This window comes from Sinohyriopsis cumingii, chromosome 5, assembly GCF_028554795.1.
Source record: "Sinohyriopsis cumingii isolate HCF-2022 chromosome 5, ASM2855479v2, whole genome shotgun sequence".
Lineage (NCBI taxonomy): Eukaryota > Metazoa > Mollusca > Bivalvia > Unionida > Unionidae > Sinohyriopsis > Sinohyriopsis cumingii.
The window spans coordinates 12,158,665-12,185,045 of record NC_142965.1 but is presented as its reverse complement, the minus strand read 5'-3'; the positions used below and the strand labels follow the sequence as shown (position 1 = coordinate 12,185,045).

Genomic DNA, 26,381 nt, shown 5'->3' with positions numbered 1-26,381 from the left:
TTTTGATTTAGCACATCTTGACGTACCAAATCTTGACTACAAATTTGACTTTACAGTACTCTTAGTACTTTGATAAGTAACCTTTGGTGTTCTTTGTGTACTTAGATGTGTATCCCACAGTCCTGTCAGTCCTTTGACAAGTCCCTCATGTTGCTGTTAGTGTCTTGGTAAGTACTATACAGTCCTGTCAGTTCTTTGGCAAGTCCCTCACATTGCTGTTAGCATCTTGATAAATACTATACAGTCCTGTCAGTACTTTGACATGTCCCTCACATTGCTGTTATTGTCTTGGAAAGTACCATACAGTACTCACATTACTGTGATATTTTCTTTACAGTTCACAAGAGGAGAAAGACAAGTGGATAGAAGATCTCAATGAAGCAATTCAGAGGTCCAAGAACAGAAATGATGACAAACTGCGATATGCTAGTCTGAAGTCCAGTACTAGTAAGTGTTAACTTGCCTGTAAAACATAGGGGAGACCAGGTATCACTTTGTGACAGCATTATTGTAATTGCTGCCACTGCATTAGTTGTTATTATTGTTTAATGCCCTGTTTCTTTTGCAGGTAGCCTCATTGCTCCAACACACTTGCAATTATATCTATTAAGATTCATAAGTGAGGTTTCTTTGAGAACATACTAACCCTTCAAAAGTAGGTCATATTGACCTAATTAGGGCCTGCATTGAGATGTAAGTGCCATATTGTAATCATCATGTCTTTTTATCTGTCCATTAGTTCATACCTTTTATAACCAGAACAGTTCTGTAAACCTTATTCATAATTGGATGAAATTTGGCCATTGAATTGACTGTTACATGTACCTTTGAGTGAATTTCATTTCAGATGCAGAGTTACTGCCCTTTTTCAATGGGTATTAATCTCCACTAAAGCAGATCCCAGTAACCAGCATTACTCAGGAACTATTCACCATAGAATGTTGGACTTAGGTCTGCACATTGTCTCATATTCATGGATGTGTTTTTACTTTCTTTGTATTTTCTTTCTCCTTAATTACGTTTTTGAAAGAGTTGTGGTCATTGACGATTAGCTTAATATCTTCAAAAGGGATTTTCCTTGTAACCAGCATAGATCAAGAACCAGTTAAGGGGGCACTCACCAGTTATTATGTACTTTTGAGAGAGTGACATATGTAAGGTAAAGTTGTTTGCATTTAAAACATGCACAGTGGAGAGAATTTTGGCATACCTCTAGGCTACATTGATGTAATATGGCTGACATTTCTTTGAATATTGTACTGTTGGAAATTGTAAATGATCTTGGCACATTGCTAACTAAAATGACTGCTCCCTTGTGCTCCAAAAACAGCCTGAATTTGTCTAAAGTACACTATCCTTAGCAGCTATTCAAAAAGGAAAAAGGAATTTTGCCACACTAGACAATACCAGCTTCTGAAAGTGCAATGAATGAATTACCAAATATATGGTATGTAAAAAAAGTTATATCGTATGTAAAAAAACAGTTATCAGCTCTTTTTTTTACAATTTACCTCTGAAGTTCAGGAAGCAAAATTGACCAAGTGGAGCTAGTACTTTTTTGAAAGGTGCACATCTGGAGCACAGGGGCTCATTACAAAGAAAATCAAGGGATGGGGGGGTTCTAATCTGTAATAATATAACACAAGGGAAGACACCGGTCCGCACCCCTCGGCAGTTCCAACACTGCTATTTTATCATAATTGCATCTGCTAATTTCCAACTTAGGCCAGTCGTAATCAAGAATAGTTCAATTTTCAAAACAGCTCGACACACTTCGTTCAATTTGTGATATAATGGAGAAAATGCAATAATTGTTCGCCGATCTTGACGTCTGGACATTAACCCTACTCACAGTGCAATTTTGCATTAGGACAATCTTGGATTTAACCATTGACCGAAAGGTAAGTTTGTTCGGATCTTAAACCTTTAAACAACATCTCAAAAACTTCTGAACAGAATATGACCTGATTTGACAAAAAGCTTCCTAGCAGGAAGACCTTTCAGATTTGTAAAGTTGATACTGAACTGCCTTAAAAAAGAATTTGGCCACATTACTTAAAATAATAACATAACTTAAAATGATTTCTTATCAAACACTTCTCTTCAGACTATTTTTTAACCAAATTTGATGGCGTCCTGGCTTGAAGGTCTTTCACAGGAAGCATCCAACCTCAATGCTTTCAAGTTTGAACAAATGATACAAATCAGTCGTCCAATATGGCTGCCATTACTAAAACATTAAATGTCAGAAGCATCATACTAATCAAGATTTATCTGCCAACTGTCCTTAGATGTCAGCCAGGTGAGTAATCTTAGGTCATCTTTGGCCTCTTGTTCATAGAATTCTGTACAGTTAAATCCTACAAAAAAATGATGGCCAGGATCCACAAAGTGCCATAATGTGATGGAATGTTTCATGCAGTATGAAATAAAGTCAGTCAAAACTATATTGCTTATCCTCATGTCTGTGCAAGAATAAGGAGTTAAATGTGACAAAAGTATGGGCATTAGTCATGCAGTATGACAGTGTATGGGCATTAGTCATGCAGGATGACAAAGTATGGGCATTAATCATGCATTATGACAATGTATGGGCTTTATTCATGCAGTATGACAAAATATGGGCTTTAGTCATGCAGCGTGACAAAGTATGGGCATTAGTCATGCATTATGACAAAGTATGGGCATTAGTCATGCATTATGACAAAGTATGGGCATTAGTCATGCAAGATGACAATGTTTAGGCATTAATCCTGCAGAATGGCAAAGTATGATCTTTAGTCATGCAGTATGACAAAGTATGGGCATTAGTCATGGAGTATGACATTGTATGGGCATTAGTCACGTATATGTGATTTTTTTTTTCAGACAACCATGCTTTGGTGCATGCATGTATATGAAAATTGGGAACTGAATGTGTGAATAATTAAAATACATGTGTACTCACCAACTGTTTTCATAATATCCTTAACACATTAACCCCTGGAGCATTTTGTCATTTTTGCCTGAAAATCGAGTAGGAAACACATTTTGAAAGATATTTTTGAATAGACTCGAAAACACCAAATCCCCGGTCATCTTTCAATAACATACTGCCTAGTGGTATTAGAAACATCGATTTTCATTGGCTATTTGACTCGCGCATGAGCAGAAGGATAAAAGTTGAACCTTTTTTTTTCTTTTTCTTTTTTTTCTTTTTGTGCTAAACGGAGCTATTATTTTTGTATGGAGACCACTCTTTATTCCAAATGCCTATCTTATCCTACTTTTTGCAAAGGCTCATCTGTCTGTTTGCAGTTATACCGGTTTGCTACATCTGTCTACCTTTCTATAATACCACCCACTTTAGTGTATCATGCATGACCATGATGCTACAGAGCTCGGCAGTAGGCTACTACCTCCTGCCCCGTAAAGTCGTTGCTAGGGGTTAATGTGTTAACAATAATTACACCAAAATCCGATTTCATTGTATCCACAATAATTCCATCAAAATCTGATTTCATTGTATCCATAATAATTCCACCAAAATAAACGATTTCATTGTATCCATAATAATTCCATCAAAATCTGATTTCATTGTATCCATAATAATTCCACCAAAAAAACCGATTTCATTGTATCCATAATAATTCCATCAAAAACTGATTTCATTGTATACATAATAATTCCATCAAAATCCGATGTCATTGTATCCGTAATAATTCCACCAAAAAAAACGATTTCATTGTATCCATAATAATTCCATCAAAATCCGATTTCTTTGTATCCATAATAATTCCATCAAAAACTGATTTCATTGTATCCATAATAATTCCATCAAAAACTGATTTCATTGTATCCATAATAATTCCATCAAAAACCGATTTCATTGCATCCATAAGAATTCCATCAAAAAATGATTTCATTGTATCCATAATAATTTCTTTAAAACTGATTTGTGATAGCATCCTTAACAATTCCATTTCCTCCTTAACAATAATTCCATGAAAAATAATGATAAATAAGTAAACAACATGCACAAGAGGCTTAAGACCGCACAGGTATCCTAAGTGGTTAGAGCATCTACATCAAATATGGAAGGTTATGGGTTAGAACCCTGGCTGAGTCATACCAAAGACTTATAAAAATGGTACTGACAGCTGCCTCGCTAGGTGCTCAGCATTAAGAGGTTAGTGTTAGGACTGGTTGGCCTGGTGTCAGGATAATGTGACTGGGTGGGACATCATGCTACATATCTGCGGCATGATGCCCCAATGCTAAGCTTCACTATAAACTGCCACACTGCAGACATGATAGTGATATGACTGGAAAATTGTTAAAGCTACACTAAAAATCCAAATCGATCACACACACACACACACACAAACAAAGAAGCATAAACTCTGGATGCTTAATTTCTTGTTGATAAACTCACAGTGACTTAAGAAACACTGTGTTGTATATTTTCAGTAATATATGTACTGGACAGGAGTGATATTTATGCCAAAGAGAAGAAATGCCCAAATCCAAACATCAGGCATTTCTAATAAGAAACTTGTATTTATGCATTAATAATGTTTTAACTAAAATTCCTATATAGGAACTGATCTTGTTATGTATATGGGATGTGCATTGCAACAGATTGGAACTGCCTCAGGGATTTTCTGCACATGGTATTGTGTGACTTCACTAAAATTAGATCTCCTCTGCCCTACGTGAAGATCTGACAGCTTAGGAGTCATGTTCTGGTGATCTATTTTGTTACCATAATTGCTAATTTTATCAGTCAAATCAGATAAAGTCTTGTATCATGATGCTTGGGAGTAGTTCCTTTATGCACGTGAATGCAGTATGTGTATTTGCATGCGAGTTCAGTATCGGGTAATATTGAATGATTCTGACAATGTAAAGTTAACGGAGAAAAAAATGAGCATATGATAAAGAGAGATATACAACCAGTTAAGTCATTCTCAAATTGATCGTAACATAATCATTATAGTAACACATAAATATCCATGATATCATTATAGGCAGACATAAAAACCCATGATATCATTATAGTAACACATAAAAACCCATGATATCATTATAGTAAAAAATTAATGAACCATAGTGAACCATGAAATCATTTTAGTAAACATAAAAGAACAATGATTTCATTATAGTAAAACAGGAATGAACCAAGACCTCATTATAGTAAAACTAAAAAGAACTGTATCATTTTAATAAAACATGAATGAGCCATGACATCATTATAATAAAATATTAATCAACGTGACATCAATATGGTAAAAGATGAATGAGCATGACATCATTATAGTAAAATATGAATGAATATGACATTGTTATAGTGAAATATGAATGAGCATGACATCATTATAGTAAAATATGAATGAATATGACATCATTATAGTAAAATATGAATGAACATGACATTATAGTAAAATATGAATGAACATGACATCATTATAGTAAAATATGAATGAACATGACATCATTATAGTGAAATATGAATGAACATGACAGCATTATAGTGAAATATGAATGAACATGACATCATTATAGTGAAATATGAATGAACATGACATCATTAGAGTAAAAAATAAAAAGAACCATGTCACATTTGTCATAAAATATGAAAGAACTATGACATTATATTAAAACAAAAATGAACCATTGCATCATTTTTTATGAAACATCCTAGTCCACACATCATGTCTTGAATCACCGACATTTGAAGGTCTCAAAAGAACATGCATAGCTACGATGACCATAATATATCTGATAGCGTATTATTTTCAATAATTCACTGAATGAAATGTTCGGAAATGATTGAGTGTAATTTTGTTGTAAATTTGCCCTTTGTGTAATATTAATAATAATAATACATTTAGGCTCAACAGAGAACATGGAAATCACCAACATTTGAAGGTCTCAAAAGAACATGCATAGCTACGATGACCATAATATATCTGATAATTCATAGTGTATTATTTTCAATAATTCACTGAATGAAATGTTCGGAAATGATTGAGTGTAATTTTGTTGTAAATTGGCCCTTTGTGTAATATTAATAATAACAATACATTTAGGCTCAACAGAGAACATGGACACAGCAGCCCAGGAGGACAAAACCCCTCCCCCCGTGGACAAGCAAATACAACACCGAGCTAATACAACCATGCATGTCTGCTGGCACAGAAATACCAGTGTCAGCAAAAGGGACCATGAAAAAGCAGTAAAGGTATACTCCCATCAGTACTACTGTGAACTTTCAGGACACATACATTTTATGTATTTCATGGCTGATACAAATCATTAATTCTAAGACTAAATGATATGTGATTGACCTAGAATGCAGTTTGACCCCTCCTATTAATCCACATAATTAAGTACACACAAAAATGTTATAATTTCTAAACAGCAGAAAATGTATGCAGATTTAAGTGAATTATTGAAATGATGGATTGAATTGTTTATTAGAATTTGCTGACTTGGCACATTTCTACATAACCTTGCCCAGAGCAAAATGAATGAAATTAGAAGTAGTACTTACTAGAGGAAAATGATTACAGGAGGGAATAAAAACGTCTAATGGTAGCAAGCTATATTTCATAAAATAGAAACCAACATATGCAAAATAAGAGGAAAAATGTGCAATTACCATTATGCAACTGTTCTTTTGTTAACGAATATAACCAATGAAGATTTCATACACTACACTAGAGATGTTTAATTAAAATCATATATGTTGTTAGAACCTTTTTTTTTTGTTGATCTTTTATACACCTTTTGATGCATCTTTTATACTGTTTTTTTATGTATCTTTTATATTGATGTATCTTTATACTGTTTTTGGTGCATCTTTTATATGATAGATCTTTTATACTGTTTTTGATAAATATTGTTTTTCCATATTTTACAGAACCAGCTCAGTGGTTATTTGTTGAGGAAATTTAAGAATAGCAATGGTTGGCAGAAGTTGTGGGTTGTGTTTACAAACTTCTGTCTATATTTCTACAAAACATATCAGGTAAACAAAGGGAGATAACCTCTCCCACTTTATAGCTGTCTCATTAACAAGGTTATAGATGCTTCCTTTGATCAAATTCTTACAGATTTTTTATGTCCCACCACTACATTTACTCTTATCCATCTGTCTGTGTGTTACACATTGGTCAAGTTTTCTGTTTGGTCACTTTTCCAGCAGTGATATAATATCTCTGTTCTAGGTTTTATGGAAACGATTGTACAGTTTCCATTATTATGGAATGGAATTCTTTTTTCATGTGTTCTTTGTATACTAATTTTGAAACCTTTCAGATAGGCCTCAGATTGAATTCAGCCTTGGCCTGTGCATGCAACTTAAGTCTCTTTTTCTCATATAATGTAATAAGTAATCCGACACAAGCATTTCATTTGGCAGCATTTATATCTTTTAACAGCCTATGCCAGAGTATAGATTTTCTATTATCATATATGTACCAGGAATTTTAAATTGGGCCCTATACTGTGGAAACTTGTGGATTATCAATTTCAGTGGGATGAAGACCCATTTTAAATGATTAGTCATGGTAACAAAGGGTCACAGATTAAACATTTATCAGAAAATAAGTAATTAGGTATGAATTTTCACAAGGAATTCAGGAATGTTTTTACATGTGCATTTCTGTTTTACTTCAAGCTTATACAGGTAACTTGAATGTATGCAGTCTTGTATCTCATATCACATTAAACCTTAATTCTTTTCCAGGATGATTTTCCATTAGCTAGTCTGCCACTGTTGGGGTATGCTGTCAGTACGCCAGATGAACAGGATGGCATTCACAAAGATCATGTGTTCAAACTTCAGTTTAAAAACCATGTGTACTTCTTCAGGGCAGAGAGCGAGTACACATTTGAAAGGTATCCTATAAATCTCTGTCAGTTTACATTGGTGTCAATCAAAGTGAGATGATATTTACATTGCAGGTAGAGTAGGTAAAAAGTAACTCACTTCTACCTTCTTGCCTCATAGTAGTTAGGACTTCATAATTATCACAAGAGTCAAAACTATTTCATATACACGTGCCATGAGCACCACATACTACAATGTCAGTCTGTTGCTATTTTCAATTCTGCATAATAAACAGTGTCAACCATCTATAGTTAACAAACTTTGCTGATGGCTTGCACTTGTGGTGAGGAAGAACCTTATCAGTATTGGGATCAAAAGGTCAAAGGTCATGGTTACTGTGACAGAGAAGAAAACTTGTTTGTGAACAATAAACTTCAGTTCTCCACCATCTACAGTGACCAAATTTTGTGGAAGGCTTGCACTCAAAGTCTGTAAGAACCATATTGATTTCAGGGTCAAAATGTCAAAGGTCATGGTCACTGAGTGAAAGAAGAACAATTGGTTTCTGCACAATAACTAAAGTTCTCCACCTCAACAATTACCAAACTTTGCCGTTGGGTAAGAAACAACCAATCAATTTCAAGGCCAAGAGGTCAAAGTTTGTGTCACCATGCCTGAAAGTAGAAGACAGGTTTCAGCACAGTAACATGATTTCTCTGATATGTACAGTTAGCAGACTTTCTGGATGGTTTGCCCTTGGGGGAAAATAAGAACCTTATATTTTATGATTATTGACTTTGTTGGAAGTTCATTTCTTGGTTAGTGCTCATGCCAGAATCATGAAAAAAAAAGAATTGAATGCCTCTCTATTAGTACTGTACTCTTACAGCCACATAAGGTTACTGTGACCTGCATTTATTATTTTTTTGTTTAGCTCATGACCATATAGATTTGTGCATATTATGGAAATCATCGCTAAGATGAAGCTTCACAGCAAATTTGGCCCCAGCCTAATAATAAATGTCAACGTTAAAGTGTTGACAAGATGGCTGGATGGACAGACAGACTGAGATCATTTCATTGCCCCATTTCCCTTCATGCTAAGTATTCAAGTCCATGAAGGTGATAGGGACAATACATTGCTCAAGAACATGGGATAATCGGTAAATAATAATTTAGTATGAAAGAAAACAAATGAACTACACTGGAGTTTTTTCATGATGTCATATATTATCAATGTTAAAGTGTTGACAAGATGACTGGATGGACATGTGTAAAAGAAACTCCAATATTATGGATCTTGCACTAAATTATGTATTGAAATTTGGTTGTATATTAGACAAAAGGTGTACTTGTGGCTTTTGGTATTCACAATCCTTTAGTTTGAACATTTTGAATGTTTTTGTCCATTTTTCTTTTAATACTTCCAATCATTGTTCATACTTCCATTTTGGGGGCTTAAGAGGAAAACAGTTAAAATTACATTTTTATAATTTTGTATTCTTATTAGATTAACAGTGCATTTTGCTGTTCCTGGTACTCGAGTTCCCAAATTTTTGTTTTTCTCAGTTGTCTGCCCATCCATCCATCATCCATACTTTTTTGTTTCTGTGGAAAAACTCCAAGATATCTCAAAAAAAATTTGTACAAATATTGGAATAGTCGTATAGATATTCGCACCTTTTCATTTCAATATTTTTATAATTTTTTTATTCACTTGTTTACCAGTCCATCCATCATTCCCCCACTTTTTCTGGAGCAAAATTGTTTAATATATCAGTATCTTTTTGTTTTTTCCATGGGTTTGCCTATAATTCATAAATAACATTGTGTTATCTCCAGGCTTTGCCCTCACACCTTTTTTCTCAGAAACATAATAAAAAGGTACATGTAAACATGTGTAGTATAAATAAAACTGGTCGTATCATTTGCAACCTGTGTTGTGTGTCTCGTCTAATAGACAAGTCCACTAGGTCATCTAGATGCTGACTTTGTCACTTAGGCCATGCAGGAAGCTTCTCATAGATAAATATTACCTTGTGCTTGCAAATTAGAGCAAATTGTTAAGAATTCAAGAACATCTTTTCCCTTCATGCTAAGTATTTAAGTCCATGAAGGTGATAAGGAGAATGCATTGCACAGGAACATGGGATAATCGGTAAATAATAGTGTAGTATGAAAGAAAACTGTTGGTACAGATTTACTTCAGTAATGTAAAGGAACCTCATAAAATGTTCAAACTTGTGGTACTAAGCAAATAGCAAGCTAAAGTAAATAATTAAATTGGCAGGGCCTACAGAAAGTGAAAAGGGCCCAACAATTTCAACCTAAACAAAAGGTCTTTTTTCTTTTCTTAGAAAGCTGGAGAAAACACAGATAATTTGTACCTTATTTTTGGAGTAGGGATCCAGAACTATCTAGTATATCTTGCTGACAATACACACACACACACACACACACACACATAATGAGACAAGTAATCTAGACGTGCCTTTGTTATTACAAAAGCATCATACTTTCAATTTCTTTGGGTTTTTTTCTCCATCCATCATACATAAACACTTTCTTTTCTGGTGTAAAACTCAAAAAGCTATCCAAAAAATAAATAAGACTTTTGCTTTTGGAATCATTCCAAAAAATACATACTTGCACTTTTGATCTTACTTGTCTGCATTTAAAAAGAAAATTCATTACCAATGGTAAATTTGACCCAAATTTAAACAAGCACACAGACACACAAGTACACACACACACACACAGATGATGCCCATCACATCACTGTATTTTTTTCAAACATGAATTTACTATACATGTATTTGAAATCTTCTTAAAAAAGTCTTCATGCTCCATACAGACGTATTGGCCAGGCGGGAATATAGATGACTCCAGCTTCTTGTTAGTTTTCCAAAATTGTTTTTATCATCGACAAGTGAAGGTTATCACTTTCGCGTATACCAATAAAAGTGTTAAGCTTTTTCTTAATTGAGCTTGCATTTAGCAGATGGTTAGACAATAACATTTCTGGCAGTGTTATGATTCTGTATATTGGTGTTTGATTTTACAACTTTTATATTCTTTATCAGTAAAAATATAATTAACTGTCGATAATTTTTTATTTCATGTATATTATAGTTTTCCACAGACTGCAGGTCTTTTAAATTATTTATTTATATGCATTCAGACGTCATTCTTCATGTGTCACTGACAATTTTCCAGAATCTCAAAAAATAATGAAAACAACTTGGTTTATGTAACAGTCAACTCTAATCCATGTATGTATTAGATAAGATGACAGAAAATGGAATCATCCAGCAGAAAATGGAATCATCCTAAAACTTTTCATTTGATTCTCAGTTTGGGCTTAGGAAAAATAAGGAAGCAACTCAAACATTAACTACTTTAAATAGGTTACAACATTTTAATATAGTTCATTATGGAACATGTTTATGCTTTTGTATTGAATATGGCTTTTGTTTGTTTCTTTTTATAAAATTGTGCACAGCCACTTCTGTAAAATTTGTCAGATTGCATTGATGTTTGGTTGTCAAGGAGATTATGCCTAAAGATGAGCTTATTATAGATGTAAAGAGTTTTGTCCCTTTTAATAAAGGATTTCCTTCAGACACATATTTGTTTCTACTATTTGTCGTTGCAGATGGAATGAGGTAATCAACAACATCACAAATAGTGCACGAAGGATTCGCGTTTTCAGTCGCTTTGACTCACAAAAGCCTGGCGAAATCAATGACGATGCAGTATAGAATTTATCGATTTATTCTTGCAGATGGGTTGAAGTCATCAACAGTGCTACAAACAGTGCAAGAAGGATTAGGCTTTTCAGTCGTATGGACTCGCAAATGCCAGGAGATTAATATGATGAAAACTTGTGATTGCACTTTGGCCGATTAAAATTACATCGAGACAACATGTGAAGACATGTAGAAGAATTCATCATTATTTTCCTAAATCACCTAGAGACTTAAAATGGATCATTCAATAACCTGTTCAAAGCAATCTTCAATTTTAAACATTTTATCATTCACACATTGGATATTACAGATGCATTTTCCAAAATGGATGGCAAATTCTACATAAAAGTGCCAGCATAGATGTTTTTTCAGATGCTGTATGCTTGTAATACATGCCTAACTATAGTGTTCAAACAAATGAACGACACTGGTTTTTTTTCATGATATCATATATTATCATCATGATTTATCATCACCGAGTCAATATCAGCAAAATACAGATTTAAGATGCACTTCCCCAAGTGGACATAGATCCATTTGCAGTGCACTTCAATACAGAACACTATTACAGAGTATCATGTTTACTGTAATCAGATGCATTAGGACATTTAAATGTATGTTTTTGTCAGATATAAAATGCAACAATCAACAGAGGCATAGGTCTGTTGAGGAGGGTATGGAATTTTCTCTGAGCTGTAACCTCATGTTGATTGCCAAGTTTTATCAATTTGAAATACTGGCAATTCATTTTTTTCATGGGTATAATGTTGTTCCTTTCGGTATGGTTTTGTAACAGATTTCATTCTCATGGTACCATGGTACTATAATTTGAGGACTAGGAATGATGTCCTATATTTTCCACCTTATTATTTGTTCATTGGGTCTTTAAATTCATGGCAGTCATACTCATGATAGTCTAAACAATATGCAACATTATATAATTTTTGTAAAATTTGGTGATATTGTGATACAACTTCTGGCTCATGAAAATATCACTGGCACAGAAACTGATCTGCCAGAACATTTTGTGGCAGTTGTGTGTTATAGACAGCTATATACTGCATTGCTACTTGTGTGTAGTGGCTTTCCACAGTAAATTTTTAACACACATCATGAATGTTTAGTAGCGGTTGCTCTTTCAGTCGAGTCAGTCTTAAACAGTAGGATCCTATTTTATGTTCCTTTTGGTAAAGTTTTAACATGTTTGCCTTTTGTGTTGCAAGACCATATGGTTATGTTTATTTGGAAGCTTGTTTTTTACCTTTACATTTTGATAAGTGAATTTCTAATCAGCACCACATAGTCAGGATTGTACTGATTGGCTATTAAACCCTATGCATGTATATCTTCCTTCACTTTATAAATGCTGTATTGTTGGTAATGTTTCATATACTTTTTAGTAGAGGGGAAGATACAGATAACCAGGTAAATGAAACAAAAGTATTACAATTTTCATCGGTTTCTTAAATAGAAATATTTGTAAAATCTTACTAGTACAGTTCTCCTCTAATGGCCATCATTATAACACAGTTCTTTTTGTAAAAGTGCATGTGTTACCATGGGTTCCATTTCATTAAGTGGTGATAAGGTGTACTCACTACAAGGCCCATGATTATAACATGGTTTGTTCTGTAATACATGCATTGCCATGGGTTCCATTTCATTAATAATGGCTATCAATTTGACTTGGTCCCAGTTATAATGCATGCATTGCCATGGGTTCCATTTCATTAATAATGGCTATCAATTTGACTTGGTCCCAGTTATAATGCATGCATTGCCATGGGTTCCATTTCATTAATAATGGCTATCAATTTGACTTGGTCCCAGTTATAATGCATGCATTGCCATGGGTTCCATTTCATTAATAATGGCTATCAATTTGACTTGGTCCCAGTTGTAATGCATGCATTGCCATGGGTTCCATTTCATTAATAATGGCTATCAATTTGACTTGGTCCCAGTTGTAATGCATGCATTGCCATGGGTTCCATTTAATGGCTATCAATTTGACTTGGTCCCTTTTGTAATGCATGCATTTTCCTGGGTTTCATTTCATTTAGTGGTAGTAAGGTGTTTTCACTCTAAGGCCCAGTATTATGTTTCCTATTGTAATGCATGCATTGCCATGGGTTCCATTTCATGTATAATGCCCGTAACTTTGACAACAGTCCCTGTTGTAATACACATATTGCCATGGGTTCATTACGTGGTAGTAAGGAGTTCTTGCTATAATGCATTATACACAATGCCTCCCATAGATATCATTATACTGAGGGAGTACTTTACAAGTTCAATGTACTAAAAAAAACAAAGAACAAATAATAGTGTACGAGAAATTAAAGTGCACGAGATATTACAGACAGTGCAGTACATTCCATGCTGTAGGCAATACACACTCGTATTGATTGCTTTAACACGGAAGTTTTGTTTGAATATTAGTTATTTGTAGATTACACATTTACTAAATATACATATCCATTGTCAGTAAAGTTTGAAATATTTAAAATCCTAATTATGTCATCGTAAGAGACTTCTTGGATGTTGTAATATTAGTATTCTGTTTGATTTGGTACAGATGTTTGATTTGTTTTTCACGAAACAAGTGTCATCCTTTTATTGTTTGAACTCTTTTCAATCAAGAGACATTTTGTTGAGTAATGTACATAGGCTGTAAACAATGCTTTTTATCTTTGGCTTTTTAGTATTACTAACTAAATGCTGTTGCAAGGAAATTTTTATCAATCATATCTTCTCATTTTGGTGTAGGTTTTTTTAAATCTCAGATCATTTCCGTCAAACATTTTTATTGATTATCTTTTAACTATGTAATTGTTACTCAAATTTTCCTTTTTTAAGAAAAAAATACAAGGCAATAGATCATGAATACTTTCAAATCAAACAAAATTTATGAGCTTAAAATTTGTTGTAAATTGGCAAGGAACTTAGAAAATTTATGAAAAAGAATGCTTTTAATATAGTATTGAAATTCATTTATTTATGGATTTCTGATCTTTCACTCTGCAAAAGTTAAATGATGTTAACAATTTCTGTTTGCATTACTTCGTTAAGTCCATCATAACTGTTCATTGTCAGATGGTGTTTTCTCACTTCCTAAACTTTACTACACTTATCATAACTGTTACAGAACTTTTATGTTCAAGCTGTGTGAAAAAGTCGTTTTTTTATTTATTTTATAAAACCATGATCTCAAAAAAGATTCAATGTTCAAAGCTCTTTGAGATAATAGCAAGTAGTGTATATACTTGGATATATATATCTGGTGCAGCTGCAAACAACATAGACCCTGATCTACTGCTTTGGAAGATCAGGGTTTATGGTGTTTATTCCAATGATTACTCCTAACAAATGGCATAGTCCAATCTTGGCTGGCGCATCATGCAGTACCAATTTGGGGTTTGCTGTTGGAGCCAAGTTATATTCAAGTATATACATTTTGTAGTAGCAACAGTTGGCAGTTACTCTTGCAATTGCAAGAACAAACTTGACTAAAATCTGTACCATGAAAAGGGCTCACTATATATTTTTTAAACTGTTGTGCAGTGAGTGTACATTAAAATAAACAGAGAAGAACATTAGGCAATGAGCAGACATTTTCATTTGTTAACTGACATATTTATTAGGTGACACGGGAAACATCAACGTGGAAAATATGTTTCTTGACAATGTCCATGTGATAACTTGTTGATGAACAAAAACATCACAAGAGGAGCAAATAACTGTATTGGCATGTTACGTAAAGTAATATGTTATGAAACTAACTGCAAGTGGCGAGAAAATACTCATCTCTTAACACATTTTCTTGGTTTGTCTTTCCACCAGAGAAGCATTCCAGCAACTGACTACATTGATGTCTAATGTGAGACTGTGTTATTTCATCAAATTTAGCTTGATAAAATTATAAATTATAAATTTGATTGTTTAATAGTAAGTGTGGAAACATAACCTGTGATGGCTTACAGAGTGAGAAAAATTATGGAGAATTTAGGGTTATCTTCAGTCTCACTCGAGTTTGTTTTGTCATGGAATAATTAATTTCATAAGTAAACAAAGTTTAAGCATATTTATTGATATGTATGTTTTTGTTTGACTAATAATTCAACAATCCAAAATTTAATCGCATATGTTTTTATATGCCTGCCACAAGGCAGAGTGTACTGACCTTGTGTTTCCCATTTAATTTCTGTACAAAAACTCCTGTTCTGAACCATTTACAGTTACCAAACTTATGTATTGCTTTTACTTAATGAACAATCAATTTAGTTATCAGTCAAAGGTCATCATGACTGAAAGCAGAAGCGAAAGTTTAGCACATTATCATTTGGTCTAAATTTACATCAGACTTTAAACAAAGCCTAGTGACTTAAGATTAAAATGTCAACGATCCAGGTCCTCACTGACTGAAGAAAAGAATAATGGTTTCAGCACAGTTATTTCAGTTTTTGACCACGTACCTTCATCATTTGTGGATGATTTGCACATTGGGTAAGAAACAAGCCTACTCAGTTTGAGATCAGAGATCAAGGTCAATACGACTGAAACAAGAAAAATGCTTTTTGCATAATATTAGTTCCAGGCCATGTACCTTGACTGGATGCTTGCGCTTTAAGGTATAGAAGAGGCCTGTTGATTTTGGGTTCAAAGGTCAAGGTTATTGTGGCACAAAAATAAACCAGGTTTGTAAGATAGCTTCTGTTTACAAGTAAGTTTGTTGACCAGAGTTTGCAGACAGCTTGTACTAGAGTAATAAGAAAGGGTATAGATTATGTTGTCTAAAGGTCATCGTAATTGCATCTGATAAGAAATCAATGGGTTTTACATAGTAATTTGAATTCAAAACCACACACCTTGATCAAAGGTGTAGGTTATTTAGATCTGTTGGTTGGTAATCTCCAGTGAACCATGCCCAGCCTCTGCCTACACAGAAGACTACTAAACTTGGTATTTAATGTGCTCCTCCTTGCATGTAATATGTTTCAGCTTGGGTAATGCACAAGTAACATGTAGATACATGTTATAAAAATCAGCTTGGGTAATGCACAAGTAACATGTAGATACATGTTATAAAGATCAGCTTGGGTAATGCACAAGTAACATGTAGATACATGTTATAAAGATCAGCTTGGGTAATGCACAAGTAACATGTAGATACATGTTATAAAGATCAGCTTAGGTAATGCACAAGTAACATGTAGATATATGTTACAAAGATCAGGTGAGTCATTAGGGTGTGTGTGTATGTATGTGTGTGTGTGTGTGTGTATATATATATATATATATATATATATATATATATATATATATATATATATATATAATCAGCAACACTTGTTAAGGTCATTTAAAATTTATTTCAAAATTACAGTTTGTGTTCATTTTACATCAGTCCACAACTACAATTCAGTTTCACAAATGTTTTATCAAAACTCACATACCTGTTGTTAGAAAATATGACATGGAGAATTCCTGAGCTTGAATATTATCTAAATATAACATGGGGAATTCCTGAGCTTGAATATTATCTAAATATGACATGGGGAATATTATCTGAATGAGCAATGATAGTCATTTAGAATTGTATCATATGCATATTTTCCTACACATGAAACAAATTTGTCTAGAAATATGTGCATGTTATCATGTCATATATTATTTGTTAAACTAAAATTCCAAGAAATGATAATGTTCATTGTAAATAATAATATATCAAGGAAATGTGCAAGTATGTTACAAGGCAATCTGTCAAAGTCAGAAATTGAAATATTCGATCATAAAGATAAAATTTATAATTAGGCATATTTGTTCACCATTCTCATGGTACCCGAATATTCCATTGTAATGAATGCCTGTTTAATGGGAGCTGATTGCATTTTGTGCAACAATAAGTACAAGTTTATGTTGGAGTAAAGAGTTGAACGGGAATTTTCAGAACACAGAAATATACATTCAAAGGTTGCAATGGGAGTATTTAGAAAACAGAAATATACATTAAAAGGTTGCAATGGGAGTATTTAGAAAACAGAATTATAAATTACAGATTATTCTTTTATTCAAAAGGTCCAAAATACAAGCAGCTCAAAGACACGCACACATTACTTTCTTTTGTTTGAGGTTTTTTTCTTCATTTCATGAAAAAAAATTACCAGCAATTGAGAATTATTCATATATCAAAATAGATTTCTTATTTATAGCATATTTAATGAAAATATAGCAAAGACCTAAAAAAAAAAAAATTATACAAATTATATATATGTTGTATCTAAATTAATTTTAATGGTATTTTATCAGATATTAAAATTATAATTAATTTATATTTCCAGAGATAAAATTTTGTCATTCAGCAACTTTTAAGGCTGATATTTCATTGATATAAATAATCTTTTACACAAAACTTTTTCCAATAGAAGAGGCAAAAGGTAACATTGCACTTCCAGTTATGTTATAAAAAAATTCCATGGCAGACATTTTATATAGTGTTTTTAAAGGGAAATGACTGGCATTTTTCCAAAAGTTTTTCATAGATCAACCAGTTCAACTGAGAGTCTGCAATTATATATTAGATAGAATTTCTAACCAGTCTATATGTATGCAGTGCCATTGTTATGCAAACAATTTAGAGATAATAAAATTTTTAACCAGTCTATATTATACAGTGCCATTGTTATGCAAAAAATTGATAATAGAATTTCTAAACAGTCGTGTATGCATTGCCAATCTTATGCAAAAACCTAGAGATGAGTAATAGAATTTCAAACCAATCTATGTGTATACAGTGCCATCATTACACAAAAAGCTAGAGATGAGTAATAGAATTTCAAACCAGTCTGTGTGTATACAGTGCCATCATTACACAAAAAGCTAGAGATGAGTAATAAAATTTCAAACCAATCTATGTGTATACTGTGCCATCATTACACAAAAAGCTAGAGATGAGTAATAGAATTTCAAACCAGTTTATGTGTATACAGTGCCATCATTACACAAAAACCTAGAGACAAGTATCTTTAAAACTTCCACATGTATTTCATTCAGTGAGGATTAACATTATATAAAAAAGCATTATTTTCTAATAAACCTGTTTGACTTTGTTGTAAAATAAAGATTTTGAAAAAATATTGTCCAGGGTTTTCCAGTGTAGGAAACTGGTCAGAACATTCTACTTGCTGTTGTACATTTCATAGTAATGGAGTGAAATTCATATAAATAATGTACATTTCATTCTTTGAATTTCAGTTGATGAGCATGTATGAATTCCTGAATAATAGCCAAAATACATCATCATTTTTTGCTTAGCAATACATTTTTAAAAGATTTAGACCACCAGTAAGTATCTTTTGATAGGTCTCACATGCATGTTTGAAAAATGCAGCTAGGCAAAAAAGCATTGTAGATTTTGTAGAAATTGTTTGCTCACCTGCCATGAGGCCAAGTGAGGTTATGGTATGACCCAGCATCATATCGTGTGTCGTCCCTCGTGCATCATTCAGCTATAGCTGTTTTAACATTTGTTTTAAGAAACAACACTGGACAAATTTTAAGCAAGCTTGGCAATAGCTTTTTGGCATGAAATCCTTTCAAATTTGTACAAATGATGCCAGTCATTTATCAAATATGGCTGCCATTGACAAAAATATAAAAACTATTCTGTGGATTCTTCTCAAAAATAGATCAACAGAATCTAAAAAAATTTGACACAGTACTCTTAAATAAAGAGCATTAAATTTTACAAAGGATCCCAATCTGCCATCAAATTTGACTGCCATTGCTAAAATTATACAAATCTTTCGATTCTGAAAAACATGTCCAAAGAAGATTTGACAGCATCTTTTCATAGAGTTCTTGATTTTGTTTGTAAAAAAGTGATGCTGAAATGCCGTCAAATGTTGCCAAGGTTACAAAATATATAAAAGCAAACCTTTTTGTGACATCATGAAAACTTATGAGAATTGACCAAATTTGAAAGAAGAAGAAAACACCCTGGCATGAAGGGCTCTAAAATTTGTGCAAGCATTGCCAGTCTGCCAGCAAAAGATGTGAGAGTGCATTGGTATTATTCTTTTGGACATTAATCAAAATATTTGGAAAAACGAGAGGTAAAAGTGAATGAATTTTGAATATGCAAAAAACAATTAGCACTATTTTTTGTAAATCACATAAAAAAATATGTATGGAAGCTAATGAATAGATTTTGACTGATATACTCAAAATACATTGAAAAATACATTGCTTTTAATTTTAAAGCGGTAATTTATTTTATATACCAATTTGATACTTAAGTGTTCAAAATTGAGGTTAACTTAAAAGTGACAAAAAGAGATGACATTATCTTTGTCACTATGTGAAAATAAAATAACAAAATAAATTATAACTGAGGAAAAACACTATTGTTAATGATATCAGCAAACTTCCAGATGTTAATTTCAAATAGGAAGGGAAGAAACCATAAATTGCTGATCAGTCTCAACTCTGTTGCACCTAGCTCCATCTGGGTAGGCACAGCAACATTTCTTGCCTCAAGACAAATTCATTGCTGCTATCCTTTATCTACTGCTCAAGTAACCTGTGAGAACCTATTATTGGCATGTCAAAATTAAAATGTGGTACATGTATTGTCTAATTAGTTTGCTAATCTGCTTTTCATGGGTATCAAAATTTGTGCTTTTAAAAACATTTATTGTCATAAGGAATTTTTTTTTGCATGTATATGCCAATAACAAAAAAGGGTTGTTTGTTTCACAAGTCAGTACCTTTTAGGGCTTTCAATCTGTAGTTGTTTTACAAATTTACAAACATGAAATTGGCCCCAATAAATAAGCTCTGTGTGTGTGTGTGTGTGTGTGTGTGTGTGTCTGTGTGTGTGTTATTAACTATGCAGGATGGTGTGTGTGCTTTCCTTTTCTTTCGATGTACATGTTAGCAATAACAATAATAATGACTTTATTTAACAAGGGTGATCCAGTTAGTTGCATGGAGTTAATTCTCCTTGTGGCATTCAGTGTCCAAGGAGAAGAGAGTATGCATCCATTTAGCTACCAATGTCTCTAATTGGTAGGTTAACTGTTTGTAATATAAAAGAATTTTTGTTTGTTTGACGAGTACCAAATTATTTGAAATATCACACTAAATTTGTTATAATAGTAATGTGGTCATTTTTAAAATGTAGGCCATAGTTACCTAATTTGTCATTCAGAATTACTTTAAGACAGTGTTAGTGTGTTTCATATGTGGTAATCATTATCATAATTGTGATCTATTTTAAGTTTGGTCTTTAACAGGACAAACAAAATTTTTAAATGTCATAAATATAGCTATTGGAGCAGTGTTCCTGTTGTCTTACAAGCAAAGGTTAACATTTTTTGGTTTGTGTAGGTGCTATCGTAACCTTATAATGAGTACACAACTTTTGTTTTATTAAATACCTGTATGATGTTCACAAGATAGTATGAAAGTAATGGCACATAGTTTATGAATTGATGATGAGGTATTTCAGTTGAACCAATATACTTTTCCACTGTTGTGTACAGGGCAGTACAGTTTGTACTCATAGCTACTGTATACAAATACTGTACAGTCCACACTATATTTTGTACTTATCATCTTGAATATACAAATGAACACACTTGTACTATGAGTACATTATACATGAGTAAATTATACAGATCATAATCAGGCTATTGTCATACAGTGTAAAAGGTCATGAAATTAAAAGATATCTACACTTTATTATTGTCATATTTATGTCTCTTTTTGCCCAACCATATCTATATATTTCTGTGGCATATAGTGTTATCTAAATTTATCTGTTGATCTTGTCCTGTCACATCTCATCACATGTATTGCAAAATTTCATTTTTGCTGTTTAAGTTTTGAATGATTTGATGGATTAAAACATTTGGTATGAGGTTCTACCTATATGGAAATGACCTATTTCAGATTCAGTTTAAATGATTTTCCAACAAGTGTAATGGAGTTTTGACCCCTCTACGACTAAACTTTGCCCTTCAGCACCACATTGGTTGGGGCTTTCCTGTCATCTAAAAACATTTGTAATTTCTTTTGTTCTTTTCAACCCCTTCCATTTATTCACTCAAAGATGCTTTATCTGTTCAAACATGATTGTAAAACAGCTTTTACATGGCATAATGGTATGAAAATGGAAATGATAATAATTCTATGATTACATGGCATAATGTGAAAATGGAAACAATCAGAATGCTTTAGATCACATGACAGAATCATATGAAACTGGAAACAGCATGTGCTTTAGATGGCATGGAATAATCTGGAAAATGAAAGCAATGATAATGTACATAACATGAAAATGGAAACAATAAGAAAGCTTTAGATTACGTTGTACGAACATGGAAACAGTGAGAATTATTGAGATAACATGACATGTACAAAAATGGAAACAATGATAATGCTTGAGAATACACGACATAATCATATAAAAATGGAAAAAAAAGAGAATGCTTTAAATTAAATGATATGACTGAAAACAATGAGAATACTTTAGATTACATGACATGAAAATGAAAACTCAGAATTTTTTAGATTATATAATATGAAAATGGAAACAATGAAAATGTTTTAGATTACATGAAATAATCATCAGAAAATGGAAACAATGAAAATGTTTTGATTACATGACATTTATCAGAAAATGGAAACAATGAGAATGCTTTAGATTATATGCAATAATCATTTGAAAATGAAACAATGAGAAGGCTTTAGATTACATGACAGTTATCAGAAAATGGAAACAATGAGAATGCTTTAGATTACATGGGATAATCGTGTAAATGGAAATCAAGAATGGTTTCCCTATCAACACAAGGTGCACTTGATCTTTTTCTTAAAGCTGGTCTAATTATTTTATCATTGTAGTATATGTAACACAAAATGAAAGCAACTATAATACAAACAGCAACAGAACAATGTACGCTGTTATGCCCGACCATAAGTATTCATCCATCCATCACAAGCTGCCTTCAAGCCACTCATTTCTAAATATTGTATAAATCAGCATGTTTTATTTGCCTGACAAAATACATTGAATGAAAGCTGAACAAATAAGTGCTGGAAAAACAAACCTTACCCATGCACAGACTTTCACATTATGGGGCAGAAATTTATGACAAACTTGGACAAGAAGCTTTTTTCATGGTATACCACCAGAAAAGATCTGCAACTCTTTAAATGAATACAGTTTGTATAACAAAATTTGGAACTTTTAAGTATTTTGTTTGAAATTTCAGTCTAGTCTAGAAAAAGTTGGGAAAAGTCCATAAACTTTTAAGTTCCATGAGAGGTTATACCACCAATTGTGTATTTTGAGTGCATAGCTATTGACACCCTTTGTTTTTTTATTGCCATGACTTAAGAATTTTTTCTTTGCAATATTTTTTACATTTTTAGAACTTTTAAAAGGTATTTTGTCATCTGTATTGTACTGAAATGCTATTAAAATGTCCTCCATCCATCCATCCATTGAGTACCAATAAGCATAAAAGACATAAAACAATTATTTAAAAAATGCACATTGTTTTCTGTTATATGAAAGTAAATGTACAATAATGAGTTTATAAAAACCAGAGAAAGGAGCAATTGGGTGACAAAAGCCAGAGATGGAGGAAAAATGAGATGACAAAAGCCAGAGGTGTAGGAACTATGAGATGACAAAAACCTGAGAAAGGGGAAATAAGACCACAAAAGCCAGAGATAAAGGGACAATGAGATGCCAAAATTCAGAGAGGGGGTTAAAAATTAGATGACAAAAACATGATTTTTTTTTTAATTGTTCATCTTAACTCTGTTTCAATGCTATTACAATTGTCCACCTTTAGAAGCCAGATTTTACTGGATGAAGTCAAAGGCTTTTGGTAACCATGGCATGGCAGCCAGTATTGGAAGCATAGTTTACCTTAGATAGCCACTATAGCTAAGGCCTTGAATGAAAAACTTAAGTCCACTCATTGAGGCCTTGAATGACAAGCATGCAATCCACTCATTGAGACCTTGAATGAAAAGCATGCAGTCCACTCATTGAGGACTTGCATGACAAGCATGCAATCCACTCATTGAGACCTTGAATGAAAAGCATGCAGTCCACTCATTGAGGACTTGAATGAAAAGCATGCAATCCACTCATTAAGACCTTGAATGAAAAGCATGCAGTTCACTCATTGAGGACTTGAATGAAAAGCATGCAATCCACTCATTGAGACCTTGAATGAAAAGCATGCAGTCCACTCATTGAGGACTTGCATGACAAGCATGCAATCCACTCACTGAGACTTTGAATGAAAAGCATGCAGTCCACTCATTGAGGACTTGCATGACAAGCATGCAGTCCACTCATTGAGACCTTGAATGAAAAGTATGCAGTCCACTCATTGAGGACTTGCATGACAAGCATGCAATCCACTCATTGAGACCTTGAATGAAAAGCATGCAGTCCACTCATTGAGAACTTGCATGACAAGCATGCAATCCACTCATTGAGACCTTGAATGAAAAGCATGCAGTCCACTCATTGAGGACTCGAATGAAAATCATGCAGTCCACTCATTGAGACCTTGAATGAAAAGTATGCAGTCCACTCATTGAGGACTTGCATGACAAGCATGCAATCCACTTACTGAGACCTTGAATGAAAAGTATGCAGTCCACTCATTGAGGACTTGCATGACAAGCATGCAATCCACTCATTGAGACCTTGAATGAAAAGCATGCAGTCCACTCATTGAGGACTTGAATGAAAAGCATGCAATCCACTTATTGATGCCTTGAATGACAAGCATGCATTCCACTCATCGAGGCCTTGCACGAAAACCATGTAGTCCACTCATTGCAGACTTGCATTAAAACCATGTAGTTCCACTCATTGAGGACTTGCATTAAAACATGCAGTCCACTCATTGAGGTCTTGCATGAAAAATATGCAGTCCACTCATTGAGGACTTTCATGACAAGCATGCAGTCCACTCATTAAAGCCTGAATAAAAAGCATGCAGACCACTCATTGAGGCAATGAATGAAAAGCTTGCAGTCCATTCATTGAGGGCTTGCATGACAAGCATGCAGTCCACTCATTCAGGTCTTGCATTAAATAGTTGGAATTTCAAAATATAAAACAAATGTTTGAGAAGGACAACCCTCCTAACCTTTTTGCCAAAATATTGAAAAGCCCACAAATAATTGGAGCTAATGAAATTGTTTACAAACTGAAAGATTGAAAAGAACATGATATTGAGGACATCTTTTGAAACAAAAGTTACATGTGTATGAGAAATGAAAACAGATGCATGTACAAGAGTTACATGTGTGAGAAACAATGACTGTTACATGTACAAGCGTTACTTATATATGAAAAATGATGACAGATACATGTACAGGGTTACATATGTAAGTGAAATAACATACAGGCACAAAAGTTACATATGTATGAGAAATGATGACAGATGTAAGAGATTTACATAGGAGAAATGATGACAGATACATGTACAAGAGTAACATATGTATGAGAAATAGTGGCAGATGTATGAGTTACAATGATGATAAATACAGTACAAGGTTGGAAAAGCTGAAGACCAGCAGTATGAACAGCAAAATAAATGCACTCCTTAACAAAAAGTGAGATGATGGATTGATAGTTGGGCACTGGCAGTAAATAGGTCACTAAATAAGTAATATCCTAAATGTGGCAGGGCAAAGTTTGTGTGTAGAGCTACAGTACATCGGGGGGGGGGGGGGGGGGGATGGGGGGCAGGCAAAATACATGGACAGTAGTATTAACAAGCATGGAGAGTTTGAGGCTTTGAAAGATAACCAAGTTTCTATAATGTGGCAGTTTGAGGCTTTGAAAGATAACCAAGTTTCTACAATGTGGCAGTTTGAGGTTTTGAAAGATAACCAAGTTTATATAATGTGGCAGACTGAGGTTTTGAAAGATAAGTAAATCTCTATAATGTGGCAGTTTGAGGATTTGAAAGATAACCAAGTTTATATAATGTGGCAGATTGAGGTTTTGAAAGATAACCAAGATTCTCCAATGTGGCAGCAGGACATTTTGAAAGATAAACAAGTTCTGTAATATGGCAGCATAAGATTTTGAAAGATAACCAAATTTCTATAAAGTGGCAGTTTGAGGTTTTGAAAGATAAGCAAGTTTCTATAATCTGGCAGTTGGATGTTTTTAAAGATAATTAAATTTCTATAATGTGGCAGTTTGGGGCCTTGAAATGGAGCAAATTTCTATAAAGTAGCAGTTTGAGGTTTTTTGAAAAAAAAATTATAATGTGGCATTTTTTGTGGTTTTGAAAGATTGTCAACTTTTTTTAATGTGGCAGTTTTGAGATTTTGAAAGATAACCAAGTTTTTATACTGTGGCAAATATGAAAAAGCATGTTAGATCAGGAAGGAGTTAAGAACATGCAGGAGATTTGAATTTGTGTTCATTAAATAAACAAGGGGAAAATGAAAGTACATCCAAGTACATCATAACAAATCACTAAGAAACAGCCAAATAGTACACATGAGAAAAATGATAAGGTGCCTACAATTTATAGTCTGTCCTGGCAGGATAATACATTAAATTAAAAGAGATAAAACTCCAAACATGAAGCTAACTCAAAATGCATCTCAAGCAAAGTGAAAAATCTGTCGTATAAAAGACTACAAGCTAGTCTGTGAGATTTTGAAGAAAATAAGTACTGTAGTAATAAAAATCATATCAATATTGTTGCAATCATGAGGACATTTAAAACTGTCTCGTTTCATTTCAAAGAAGGCAT

The 26,381-nt window shown here is 33.3% G+C and overlaps 1 protein-coding gene across 4 annotated transcripts in view; it reads left to right on the top strand.

The window, feature by feature from the left end:
- The window catches only part of LOC149798644 (FERM, ARHGEF and pleckstrin domain-containing protein 2-like), a 290,202-nt gene extending 268,893 nt beyond the window's left edge, over nucleotides 1–21,309 (top strand). For 2 of the 4 annotated variants that reach the window (XM_089957479.1, XM_089957480.1), the window contains 5 exons: nucleotides 338–447; nucleotides 6,072–6,223; nucleotides 6,905–7,012; nucleotides 7,733–7,884; nucleotides 11,472–21,309. In XM_089957479.1, the coding sequence (XP_089813605.1) occupies nucleotides 338–447; nucleotides 6,072–6,223; nucleotides 6,905–7,012; nucleotides 7,733–7,884; nucleotides 11,472–11,577 (628 nt within the window). In that variant the 3' untranslated portion in view covers nucleotides 11,578–21,309. The remainder of the gene's footprint in view (nucleotides 1–337; nucleotides 448–6,071; nucleotides 6,224–6,904; nucleotides 7,013–7,732; nucleotides 7,885–11,471) is intronic. The other 2 variants (XR_016421008.1, XM_089957482.1) reach the window with 2 other exon arrangements.
- The last annotated feature ends 5,072 nt before the right edge of the window (nucleotides 21,310–26,381 follow it).